At 33.3% G+C, this 14,514-nt stretch overlaps 1 protein-coding gene across 1 annotated transcript in view; it reads left to right on the plus strand.

Annotated features, from left to right (window-relative positions):
* LOC127698929 (uncharacterized) overlaps positions 1 to 14,514 on the plus strand; it is a 500,671-nt gene that overhangs the window by 206,050 nt on the left and 280,107 nt on the right. The window contains exon 11 of the mRNA XM_052202662.1: positions 5,131 to 5,178. Within this exon, the coding sequence (XP_052058622.1) occupies positions 5,131 to 5,178 (48 nt within the window). The remainder of the gene's footprint in view (positions 1 to 5,130; positions 5,179 to 14,514) is intronic.

The following is a 14,514-nucleotide window of genomic DNA, read 5'->3' on the forward strand; positions in this document are numbered from 1 at the left end:
TATCAATATATCCGTATCAATTATTGAAAATGTGTGTTCAAGGACTTAACTTGAAACTTATCTATACATTTTTTTCGGGGTTTCTGTTTTCTCTACAAGTTGACTGAATGTATATGAATTTATATAAAAACTGTTATCTGCTAAACAAAACAATCATACTTACAAACAAACTAGCACAAAGATAAATCGATGCAAAATCATGTTCCGATAACGTTTTCAGTGTTATGCAATACATATTTGTCTCCTACAACGTTTTGCCATTTATGTCCCATAAAACTACGTATTTTCAAAAAATATCGTGAGGTCACTTATCGATTTGACGGTCGCAAATGCAGTTTTATTGGCGACGCGTACAGAATTGTCAAAGGTTTATTTGTTTATTCGGTTATATTTTTATGAGAAGAGTTTTCATCGTCTGATGATATAAACGTCCAGAAATTTGCTATATATTTCAACCAAATTGAATTGTAAAAAAAATGTATACACGATAACATCAGGATGAAACAAAAAAGCATTTGTAGACAAAATTATGACCAAATAAACAAATATACTTCAAAACAATTCTTTTTTTCAACTCATAGTTTGTTAAAATCCAACCATGAATGCCTTCAAACTTTTTTATACGACCTCAAAAAATTTTTTGGGATCGTATAATGGTATGATGTCGTCGTCGTCTGAGTCGTCGTCGTCTGCGTCGTCGTCCGAAGACACATTGGTTTCCGGACAATAACTTTAGTTTAAGTAGGTTCAATACCACAAAAGGAAGACTGGGATTGATTTTGGGGATGATGGTCCCAACCGTTTAGGAATTAGGGGCTCAAAACGGGGCCCAAAACAAGCATTTTTCTAGTTTCCAGACAATAACTTGTGTGTAAGTGTATGGATCTCTCTGACATTGTACCACAATGTTCCATATAACAAAGGGAAGGCTGTGATTGAGTTTGGTGTTAATTGCCCCAAACATGTAGGAATTAGGGGCCAAAAAAGGGCAAAAAACAAGCATTTTTCTGGTTTCCAGAAAATAACTTGTGTTTAAGTGTATGGATCTCTCTGAAATTGTACTACAATGTTCCATACTACAAACGAAAGGCTGGGATTGAGTTTTGGGATTATTGCTCCTAGGGGGGTTTCAAAAAGTTGGGGGGGGGGGATTTTTTTTTCAATTTTTTTAAGGGATTCATATTTTTTTTCAAAATTTTTCAAATTTCGAATTTTTGAAAAGTTTCAAGAAGAAATCTTCAATTGCACAGTATTGCGCAATAGATTTGTAAGGTCTTTGACCACATTTATTTTGTGTCAGAAACCTATATTATGTCAAAAATTTGATTCCAAATTCAGACAGTATCAAGCTTGAATATTGTGTCCAAATTTGCCCAAACTGTTCAGGGTTCGACCTCTGCGGTCGTATCAGACTGCGCTCAGCGAAGCATTTTATTTTAGGTCTGTATTCATTTGAAAGATATAGCAAAAGATTGTAGATGAAGAATACTTATTGCAAAACACTGAATATAACCCGAAAAAAATATTGTGAAAACCGTGAGGCTAATAAATAATTATAACGACTCCGACTGCAATGGAGTTCTCTCAAATCTTCATTATTATCGTAACATAGAAGAGGCAAATCTAATTTATATCTTGGTGTCCAGCATTTGAAAAATAACAATCAATCAATCAAAACAAAAATAATCGGACAAAAGGACGGAAAACTAAACTTTAATGATTTAAGGTCTATCCTACATTTGCCACAATTTGAATTTTGACAAGTGTAACGTTTGCACAAACAACAGGTATTACGTTTGCGCGAACAACAGGTATTACGTATACCTGTAATTTACCCTATTTTTATCTGTGTTTAATCCTTGAAATAATCTGAACTTTACGATAATGTCGTTAAGATTTATCATATTGATAAATACATGATTCAATCCCTTTTAACCATGTAAAAGCAAAGTCGTGAATAAAATAAAGTTGTTTTTTTTCTTGAAATTTTTACGATTGTATTCATTTATTCCCGCAAACAAAACTATACATTTGTGATCAGTTCTTATTCTACATTTGTATATTTTCTCGGTGCATCGCTAGGAAAAAATGGAAACAACTCGTTTTAAATTTAATGCGCTTTTCTGGATTTACCTTCATCAGGAACGCTCAAAGCCGAATATTTGAAAGCCAATGATGTATAAAACCGATAGGAAATGTTTCCACTTTTCTTCTTTTTTATTATCTACACGGAAAGTATATTTATCGAATTTCAAGGTCTTTCTTTTTCATTTGTTTGTCTCAGAGACTTCAATATCTATTTTCACATTGTCATTCAGTTAATTTAAAAAAAAAATCTATATTGGGTTTTTTCTCCAGAATTCATAATATCAAGGATTTATATAGTTTCTATATAAATCCTTGATAATGTTTATACATGTTCAACGACTTTTCAATCATTTATAATAAAAATTTCGATTATTCCACGCAAATGTAGCAGTTTTATAAGAGGTAAATTTCGTGCAATCGTGGAATTTGTTTCGCGCAAACGTATAGGACAAATTCGGGCAAACGTAACGCGTTGATCCAAAGTAAACTCGTTTTTGCAATTACGGATTACATGAAACTAATTGATTATTGGCTACAAAATAGTGTCATACGACTTGTTTTTAAAAATGATATGTTGTTGCTTTTGTAATTAACATCTTATTGATTTAAAATTTATGGGTGTCACCGAATCGTTTTTTTTTTATTACAACATTTAGGTAAATATTCTGCAAAGCGTGAAAAAAGTGTGCAAAAGGAAAAAGTATAAAACCGTAAAGTCGTGACTGCATTGTGTATCGAAATCTTAATTTCAAGGTGTTTAGATAAAACATATACATTTGAAGTAGTCGTACAGCAAAACTGAATTTGGTAACCTCTGTAAACTTTGTATCAATAAAACGGAAATTTTAGTGACAATAAAATATAAATGTAAAGAAAATTCATGGGACAGGTTTTTGAGAAAAGTCAATTTAAAGTCAAATTATTCAATATTGTTTGTGGTATTTACGTTAATCCTATAATTTCCTATATAGCCCAGTAATCAACACTTGAATTATCATTGATATGGTCATAATTATAAATCAACTGTTTACAAAACTTTAAATTTTACGAAATAGTAAGGATTTTCTACCCAAGGAATAGATTACCTTAGCTGTATTTGGCAAAACTTTTTTTGAATTTTTGGTCCTCAATGCTCTTCAACTTCGTACTTTATTTGGTCCTTTTAACTTTTTTGATTTGAGCGTCACTGATGAGTCTTTTGTAGACGAATAGTTTTTTTTGGCGAACACAATTGTAATCCTGGTATCTATGATGAGGTAATTTGTACTTCCTTCTATTGAATATTCAGTTTGCTTTATATCCGAAAGTCAAATTCATTTGCATTCTTTTTGAATATTTATTTGCGGTTCTAATAGATCTATTTGCTCTCTAAATTTCATAAAAATTCGTGAGATGGCCCATCTTCGTACCTGCGGTCAATTTTACAAAAAATTATAAGCGAAAAAATTCTCGTAAGTCATGACCATTTCAGTATGACTTACGACCAATTTCAGACTTTTTTGTTAAAAGGAATACTGTTATCTAAATAAATCTAATTGGCATACGCCGGCTGTCGAAACAGAACTGCTATCAGACAGAAACAATTGCACGACGTTGTGCATTGTTACGCTTCTTTTATGACGTTTTCCGTCCAAATTTCAAACCTAAGGCCTATCACACGGCACTGAACTGTATTTTACCAAAGAAAAGGCCACGGCACTCAAAGGGAACAGTAGTTTAATGTTAAAATTACTAAATCGATAAAAAAGAAACAAATCAAGGTAATAAACAAAAAACAGAGGTCAACAGGATAAACGAATAAGAAAATATGCAGACAAGCACATGCACATGCAATAGTATAATGAAGATTTATCTAGCTCCGTTTGATTTCATGTCCTAGATACAAAAACCATCGTTTTACCTATATAAGAATGATGCATCGAATTAGTCAATGAAAGGTTTTTTCCTGGTGGCTCCTTTTCAATTTTGACATTTCAACTAATCGTGGTGGCCACATGCACCGCCAATCTGCAACTAAGGGTCAAATTAAAGGTTGCATGCATACAGGCCCAAATCAGGTCGATGTTTGTCTAACAAAGCGATAATATATCAGCGATGTTTTAAAGCTTATCTTTACCAAAGTCATCCAAACTAACTGCGCAAAGAGAACTATTATTTCAATATCTCGCTTTGCAAAATGTCTTAAACAAAACAAATCATACTTTAAAAAGTAAAATCACAAAAATACTGAACTCCGAGGAAAATTCAAAACGGAAAGTACCTAATCAAATGGCAAAATCAAAAGCTCAAACACATCAAACGAATGGATAACAACTGTCCTATTCCTGACTTGGTACAGGCATTTTCTTATGTAGAAAATGGTGGATTTTTTCTGTTAAAATGCGGTTGATCATGCCCTTTTTGGACATGATTTAAAATGCTGTGTTGCCTCATTATTTCCTCACAATATGTGCCTATTTTACAAAAATGAAGAAAATGCTGATTTACTGCTGTTTTTCCATTTATATTACCTTTGTAGAAATATCATGCACAGTAAAGAAACAACAATATATCTTCAGAGAGGCATTATAATAGATTTTTACACCTTCCATGGAACGTGTAAAGTTAAAGTTGATAGTTTATTTTTCAGTCAAAAACGCATACTAAAAAGTTGATACCAAACAAGAAAAATTCAAAAGTGTTACAAAATATACACATTTTTTATTGCTTTGTTTTAAAGACCTTTAGTGTTTACATCCTTGTCCTGTGGTCTTTGGTCGATAGTTGTCTCATTGGCGATTGTACCACATCTCCTTATTTTCATAATGACCTCATAGTTTGTTGTCACGGTCTGCGTCAAATGTGTGTTTTTATATTCTCAACACCTTTCACCTTAATAATGTTAGGGCAAATTTAAGGTCATATTTTGGGTATAGATCAAATATTGGCCTTATAATCATAATTCCTTTAAAAGATTTTCGAATTTATAATTTGGATGATAGATAGTCATTTTGATTGATGTTCTTTATGTGTTTTTAATTTGTTGTAGTTTTTCTCTTGTAGATTGTAACAACATCTTCAATTTTCCATGTTCAACGACTGATCCTAATTGTGAGTACGATAAAATAACGATATTTAAAAGTTTGGTGTAAAAAAATCTATTTTTGACTTTATACGAATCGTGCAGTGTTATACAGTCTCAGAATAATTTCAATTTACATTGAATGATTTTACCCACAAAAAAAAACTTATCAGAGATACCAGGCTAACCGTCTTCAGAAACAAAATTAAATAGTCTTAGTTACTTAATTACTTTTCATAATTTTAATAAATACTTTTATTTTTGTACATGTTGACAATGTGTTTTACAAAGAAAACATTGTTGTACCATACCAATAAGTTGTTATTGACTTTTGAACTAGCTTTTCTTTCATTAATACTCTTAGATCGGTACTTTGTTTATTTGTCTTTTTTTTTGGCTTCGTGTCAATCTGGTTCGTCAAGCTATTTCGAACTGATTTTTTACACATTGTTCGTTTGTTATGTTGTTACACCACTGTCCCAAGTAAGAGGAAGTTTAAGCGCCTACAAATATGTTTAATCTCGACATTTTCTGTATTTGCCTGTCCCAAATCAGGAGCCTGCAATTCAGTTGGTGTCGCCGGTTGCCGTCTGCCATATTTGTTTTTCGTTTATTGTTTTGTCATAAAATCAGACTGTTGGATTTTCGTTTTATTTTTTTTTGACATTTTGTCATATCGGGGCCTTTTATAGCTGACAATACGGTATGGATTTTGTTAATTATTAAGGCCGAACGGTGACCTACATGTATAGTTTGTTAAATCCTCGTCATTTTGATAGTTGCCTCATTCGCAATCATTCCACATTTACTTACTTTAACAAAAACGTCAATTTGGCTAACTTTGCATTTTATCCTGAAAAATCTATAGTTTCGTGTAGTGATAAATGACAAAAGTGTTATGCTATTATCGTGTTATACACGATGTATTTAGAAGTTAATGTATACAAACCATTGCCCATTTCTCAAGTCATACTATATTCAAGGGCTAGCAGCTGCTACTCATACTTTGTAAAACGTCATCGGTGTCTGAGTCAAAAATATGATAAGTCAGGGTTTTGTCAAAGAACGTCTCGTCCTTTTTCTCAAAAATTTCATTCGAAAGTACCAAGACCTAACACATAAATATTCAGTGTCAACTTCACAAATAACACAGGATGGTCTTCAGTTATAGATTATAAGTGTTGACGTTCTGTGTCATCTTATTTTATTACTTTGCATATTTCTCTTTAATTTCTTTGTATTATTATAAAAATAAGGAGATGTGGTATGATTGCCAATGACCATAGTTCCAATGAAGTGGGTGTAAGCAATTATAGGCAACCGTACGGCCTGCAACAATGAGAAAAACCTATACCGCGTAGTCGGGGCGACATGAAAAATGTGAAACAATTCAATTGAGAAAACTAACTGTCTAATTGATATCAAAACAATTTACGAAAAACAAATACGACAGACATGGAGCAACGACAAGCACTGAACTACAGGCTCCTGACTTGGGACAGGCACATAAAGAATGGGGCGGAGTTAAACATGTATGTAAGCGCTCAACACCCCCTCCCCCTCCCCCCTAACCTGGGACAGTTGTGTTACAGCACAACATAAGAACAAACTGTAAAACTCCTTTTCAATTTGGCTTAACTCAAAAGATCGGTACGAGGCATAAAACAACTAATATAAACACAATAGACACAAAGCACCGAAATAAGACTGCTCGGATTACTGTTTTTATTTTGGTCGCTTGACTCTTGACGGGGCTTGGTATTTGTGTATACATCAGTTTTGTCGTTTGGCGTTCCTGATGTGGGTGGGTCCGGAGGTGCGATTCGGACGCATGAAGATTTTATACTGTTGTTTTAAATTGTATACCGTGTTATTTATATTTTACTTAATTGTATTTATCGGGAAAGTGTGTATATATATAAAAATAAGATGTGGTATGATTGCCTATCAGACAACTCTCCTCCGGAGACCAAATGACGTTAGCAATTATAGGTTCCCGGACGGCTTTCAACAATGAGCAAACCCTCTTCCTCATGGCAAGCTATAAGAGGCCCCGTTTAAACGAGAAAACTAACGGCCTGATTTATGAACAAAATAAAAAACGAAAAACAAACACGATATACAGCAACAAACGACAACCACTGAATTACAGGCTCCCGACCTGGGACAGGCACATACATGACAAAAAAAGTTAATACCAATATTTGCATATGCTTTATTACAAAACTTAATGACATGTACTTTGATAGTTATTTAAGGAACTTGTTAAAAGCACTGAAAGATTAGTTGTAAAACACTTACTATAGAGCGAGATGAAACGATATTTTACAGATTTTTGTTTAGTTTGGGTACCCAATACATAGTAGGGCCCTAAAATGTTCAGGAGAGTCCTGAAGCTGAGATTTGATTAATGATATGACTGTTTACTTTATGACTCTCTGTGGAGCGCACGGACCTGAATGTAGAAGAATTGTAATTTCATACTGAAAAACTTCCGTGTAGTATTTACGTCAGTCCAGCACCACATTGTCGGCTGCTTTGTCGGCCGATACGAACATAAACCGCTTTACTAGTAACTGAAGTGTGTTTCTTAATCTAGAAATAAGCGTATTATTTACCCTTTTATTTAGTTCTAAATTATTTTGAAAATGTGATATTTGAATAGCCACATTATTCATACTTATTCCCTTGTCACCATCTTACGGTGTTTATATATCTCAACTTGTACGATTCGCTCGTGTATGTAACAATGTTTTAGATTTTAACGAGAGAAATTTATGTATTACTGAAAAATTATTACACCAGGGTTTTCGATATCACAAACTAGTCAAAACATTTACTAAATTTTATCATCGGTATAAGGACATCATTCGTAAATATAGCTCAACATGCAGACTTCTTATACGTTCAGGTATTTCACATCCAATTTTTTATGGAAATATTCTTTATAAAGCACAAAAATGTCAGTATTCACCTCTGAAACTAACAAAACCTTTAAATAGACTTATTAAGAAGGGATATAGTTACGATACTGTTGTCAGGTCATTAAAGATTGCATATTTTGGCGTTAATATTGATTCACTTATAGGGTCTTTGCATCGGCACTAAACACATTTATTTAAAAACCAGTTGTTGGCATGACACGGGTTATGTTCTTCTCATATATGTTATGATGGTATGATACTAAACCCCTAACGGGAAGGATTGTGCCTGATATTCATATGATGAAGACATAATCTTTCAATCAGTTTAATTGAAGTCTGGAGCTGGCATGTCAGTTAACTGCTAGTAGTCTGTTGTTATTTATGTATTATTGTCATTTTCTTTATTTTCTTTGGTTACATCTTCTGACATCAGACTCGGACTTCTCTTGAACTGAATTTTAATGTGCGTATTGTTATGCGTTTACTTTTCTACATTGGCTAGAGGTATGGGGGGAGGGTTGAGATCTCATAAACATGTTTAACCCCGCCGCATTTTTGCGCCTGTCCCAAGTCAGGAGCCTCTAGCCTTTGTTAGTCTTGTATTATTTTTAATTTTAGTTTCTTGTGTACAATTTGGAGTTTAGTATGGCGTTCATTATCACTGAACTAGTATATATATTTGTTTAGGGGCCAGCTGAAGGACGCCTCCGGGTGCGGGAATTTCTCGCTGCATTGAAGACCTGTTGGTGGCCTTCTGCTGGCTTTTGTCTGTTCTGTGGTCGGGTTGTTGTCTCTTTGACGCATTCCCCATTTCCATTCTCAATTTTATTATTATTCATACTCATTTATTTAATAATAATCAAGAGATTTATCATCAGTTTTTTTCCCGTTTACACCAATTTTTACAATAGGATGAAAATAAACTCATCATAGATACAAGGATTTAAAACGCACGTTTTGTTTACAAAAGACTCATCAGTAACGCTCGAATCAAACAAGTTAAAAAGGCCAAATAAAGTATGAAATTGAAGAGCATTGAGGACCCAAAATTCCAGAAGGTTTTGCAAATTACAGTTTAGGTAATCTGATCCTGGGGTAAAGCGTCTTTATTGACATGATGACACCTTTTCCAATCTTTTTAAAATCGCAGACGATATTTTGGTTCTTTTTTACAAAGAGTTCTTAACGTCCCCCCGTAATAACATGGCCATATGGATCATATCTAAAATTCGATGATTCACAGTCACAAGTTGAAAGAGTATCATTTTCTAAACTGACGTCTGATGTAACTGACGTATAATTAAAAACAGTTTACTTGGTTTTTTGTGTGTATACGAAATAATAGGTGGTTCTATGTTTTCAAAATAAGGGGGGATAAAGTTTTGAAATGTAAAGTCTGATTAAATATACTAGATAACTGTTAGTATATTTAATTTTTAGAAAATGTCATTTATGATCTTTAGGCTTATGGATACGCGGGAACAGCCTCTATATTTATACGCGTACATCCACAGAGAAAGCTGATGAACGAGATCGTGTCACACTCCATGAAAATATCATGTAATTAACTTATTGGTATTTGACCAAGTTTATAGTTTTGTTTTTAAATATAGATAGGAGATCGTCAAGTGTATAATTTATACAATTTATAATACGTTGATTTCGATTGATATGTTTGACATGAAACCTATTACTACGCTTTATACCATTGCCGTGACGTCATCCTATTCATTTACTGTGGGTTTTTTTTTCTAGAATCAACGCCTCCTAAATCTGTCGTTGAAATGGACTCACCAAATTATATTCATTTTTTTTCCTTTCTGTGCTTAATTTCATTAAGTTTTAAGAATTGGCTAATCTACTGATTTCTGTTCACTGCCTTCACTTGAAATCGAATTCCCTCCTTGAAGTCTGTTATGTATGACTGATATCAAACACATTGACGAAACCTCTCGACTACCAATGGGTTGTAATCAAGATTTCTACTTTATGTATATCAATGATAAAATTGAGAATGGAAACGGGGAATGTGTCAAAGAGACAACAACCCGACCAAAGAGCAGAAAACAGCCCAAGGCCACCAATGGGTCTTCAGCACAGCGAGAAAATCCGCACCCGGAAGCAGGCTTCAGCTTGCCCCTAAATAGAAATGTGCACTAGTTCGTAGAAAAATGGACGTCACACTAAACTCCGAAACATTTAGATGAACCAAACTTAAAAAAACAAACGAGACTAACAAAGGCCAGAGGTTCTTTACTTGGGACAGGCGCAAAAAATGCGGCGGGGTTAAACATGTTTTGTGAGATCTCAACCCTCTCCCTATACCTCTAGCCTATTTAGAATAAACAAACACATAGCAATACGCACATTAAAACTCAGTTTAAAGGAAAATGACAAAGATAACATAAATTAACAAAGGACTATTAGAACATAGATTAATTTTAAAATATGATACACACCGGTTCAATTGACACACATATAAACAAATAAACAATCCATAGCATAAATTGGAAGCAGCGAGTTTTAGATGAAAGAGTTGTAGAGTTAAAATTAGAAGTAGAGATATGTTGGTTTAGGTTCGATTCCCAGTTTTCTCTTTGTTGTTCCCTTTCTTTAATTTTCCGTTTTTCTTATTTTGCATGTTATTGATGAAGTTTATGCAATAAAACGGATTTTCCCATTTATTTTGTTTTTTGTTTTTATTTATTATTGGCAATTTTGATTATTTCAAAAGAAAATATAACATTGGATTTGTCAACTAATTTTTTGAAATAAAGACTAAAATAGGGTGATTTTATCTGTTTTCATACATATCTTTAACTTTGCATATTGGCAAATTACTATAAGAGTAAATGGTGATGTACCTAGAATTAGGTTTCATGCTAGACATATTATATATACTTAGAAATTAGTCCAAATATGCATTATTTTGTAAATTACAGATAATATTCAGATTCATAATAATTCAATGGAAATTTCAGTACAGTATACTGATTGTGCATGCAATTTTGTTTTTAAATATTATTTCACAATTGAAATCCACTTCCTGTATACTTTTAACTATTGTTTGTTTCTTGTGTATCACTCAAGATAGTTGTGTGGTTATATGAACTCATTGATAGCTGGGCCTAATTAATGAAAGAACTGTAATTTTGAAAAAAAACGTCTCATCAATAGTTTAAATAAAAGACACAATGGATATGCGTTGGATCGTTAAAAAGATACCACTCATCCTGCGGGTTCGTGGTATCTTTTTAACGAACCAACGCTTATCCATTGGATCTACATAATGTCTTTTATCAAAAATATTTGTGTTATCAATGAAGGAAGTTTTTGATATGTTCCCTTGTCCCATTATATTGCCATTTAGACCAAGATATGTTGTCTGCAGTCGTTTAATCCAAGTTCGCAAATTTTATTGGAATCTTCAAATTGTTTATGTGATTGTTCTTGTTGTTTCTGGATCGTTTCGACTGGTTGAAATTTTATAAATGTGATTGTGTTTTCCTAAATGTTGGTAAATTATGCTGTGAATTTCTTGGGTGTTTGGAAGCGGTATAGATGTTCCTCTGTTCTTCTAAAAAAAATCCCGGCCCGTTTGTCCTACATATTGTATACCACACTTTGGCTTGGTTCAAGTAACCAGATAAATGAGGCTTTGAGTTTTTTCAAGAAATGTCACAGGAAATGGCGAGAGAAAAAGCTCCCCCGTTCAAATTTGACCCAACAGTGATCTATAAGAAGATAATCTGGAGAAGGTTTGTCATTTTCTGGCATTGCAAGGGAATATTTGTGGACATCCACGTCCATTTTTGTTTAATAATCTGGCTGCAGCGGCATTGCCACCTTTGACACAACTTTGAAAAGCGCTCAATTAAGAAAAGGAATTTCGATTGTTGGTAGTAGAATTTATGTTAAAAAGGCGTTTTTTTTTAGCACGTGAATATCCGTGAAGTAGTGGTATATTTTATTACGGTCCTTTCGTAACATAGTTATGGCTAATAATGTAAGACCTTACTGTATTTCTTCTTATTATTATTATTCTTCCGCCAAACTTTGACAAATTTTGCCTCCGTAACCGTAAGACATGTCGCTTCAGATTCACACTTTGTATCGGTGTCACAAATACCTACCATAAAATTATGTCGGTACAGAGTTATCTGCCCAAAACCGAAAAAATCTTATTATTGGTAATAGGTAGACAAAAACCAAAGACCATACCTGTTTCTTCGTCGCATGTGGATCCAAAAGATTCAAAGACTACTTGGTAGGGTTATGCCTTTGAAATTTCAATGTCAAGTCATAGATTGGGAATTTTGTGTTTTTTTACCCTATTTTAAGCTTTTTATGCGTGATTTAAAGCTTTTTAATGCACTCTTCGTCTTTTTGAATGTATATTTTACGATATCAAAAGGAAAGACCTCTCAATTGTTCACAAAGAATTGACAATTTTATTAAGGTCTTTCCTTTTCCAAAAGGGAAACCTTACTGTATTTCTTCTGACTATTATTTTATTTTTTTCGCCAAACTTTAACAAAATTAAATTTCAATCTGTAAACGTAAAAACAGTCGCTTTCAAGTACACAATTTGTATTGGTGTCACAAGTTCATATCCGGAACTTTAACTGTGAGTCGTAAAATTTTGTCGGCAGAGTTATCTGCCCGAAACCGAAAAACTTTATCAGAAAAACACCGTAACCATAAAAGGTAGACAAAAACCGAAGAATGGAATTTCTTCAGGACCCTACCCTGGTACTTCGTTGCATTCGGGTCGAAAAGATTAAAAAACTCCTTGGTAGGGTTATGCCCCTTTGAAAGTTAACGGATGTCGGTTGGCCACTAATACTCAGAAACCGTAAGTCGTAGACACCTCAGATTAATCATCAATGATCATCAATTTATGTGACCATGAAAATGCCTCAAGGTCAGATTTTTATGTTGAAACTGACCTTTAACCTTATACCTAGTTATGGGATAATCTCATAAACTATTTTACTTACAGTAGTCTTGAATAGTGGAAAAATGTTTGGGTTATTAAGGATCAACTTTGTTAAATTTTGATCGAAGATTTTTAACCTATCGGGCATAACCCCAATTGACTGTGTGCAAAAAGACATTTTTAGTTATAACTCTTAAACCAAAGGTCCTAGACACTTGGGGTCTTTTTCAGAGACATCGGTGACCAATGAAATTGGCAAACTTCAGAAGTGCAAATGTCAAGGGCATGTCCTAGATAGCGACTTTTGTGTTTTGACCCTATTTTAAGGGTTTTATGTGTGTTTTAAAGCTTTTCAATGCATTCTACGTCTATTGTACGTCTATTCGGCTTTAAGCTTTCCTGATGAAGGTAAATCCAGAAAAGCGCTTCGGACGCATGAAATTTATAACGTGTTGTTTTCATTGTCAGCATATATATTTTACATTCTGCCAAGGAAAGACCTCTCAGTTGTTCACGAACAATTGATATTTTAATAAGGTATATCCACTTTCCTGTGGAAAGACCTATTGCTTTTGTTCTGATTATATTTTTTTTTCTTGCAGTGTATAGTGGTTTTGCAAGATGTTGTTACGTTTTTTGTTTGTTTTTTTTTTGCATATGATATAGAACAGTTATTGCGCTTTTGAAAGTGAACCTGTTTAACCGAACACTTTTCTATGTAAGAGTTATCCCACCGAACACTGTTTTACTTGTTCGCACTACTCCTTCGCAACTGTTAAAGAAATTGACAAATTAATTTTTCCAAATTGCTCGTTATATCCTCAAAATGTTATGTTTAATTTTTGTTAAAAAGTGTTCCGGAGAATCCATATGAGAATTATTTCACCTTCTCTATTTAATAAAGTGAAATGTAAATGTAACTGGTAAACCATAAGTTATAGGGACCTAGGGTCTTTTGATTTTATCCGTAAAAAAAATTGAGGTCAAGTTCAAAGGTCAAGGTCATTTTCTTAATTTTGATTTAGGCTTATTTTCGCTTCTACTCAGAATCTGTATAAGATATCGACAAAATATGTTCACTAAATTGTTAGTGGCGCACTGTTGTAACACATAAATTTTGGTTGAAAGGATACGTTGACCTTTAATGGGAGTTTTCTCCCCTCTTATATTCAAAATTTGCTGTTTGGTGATATAACTCATTAAGTATATATATTATAGACCTAGGGTATTTTGATTTAATGTCCTTGCTTTATGACCTTGAAAGTTTTATTTGACGTTCTAGATTTGAGCCTTTGCTATAACTTCTTATTAGTACATGATTAGGCCATAGGGTCTTTTACATTGGGTTGCAGACATATAACATAGAAAAAAATCAACCGGAAGTGACCTTTTTTTAACCGGAAGAAATAATTTTTTTCTGATTTAAAAGTTACAAAAACTTTATATTTTAGAAATAATTGTTAATTAAGGTTTATTTGAAACCGGCAGTGGAATTTTGTTAA

The sequence above is a fragment of the Mytilus californianus genome, unplaced genomic scaffold, assembly GCF_021869535.1.
Source record: "Mytilus californianus isolate M0D057914Y unplaced genomic scaffold, xbMytCali1.0.p SCAF_4, whole genome shotgun sequence".
In the NCBI taxonomy this organism is placed as follows: Eukaryota; Metazoa; Mollusca; class Bivalvia; order Mytilida; family Mytilidae; genus Mytilus; species Mytilus californianus.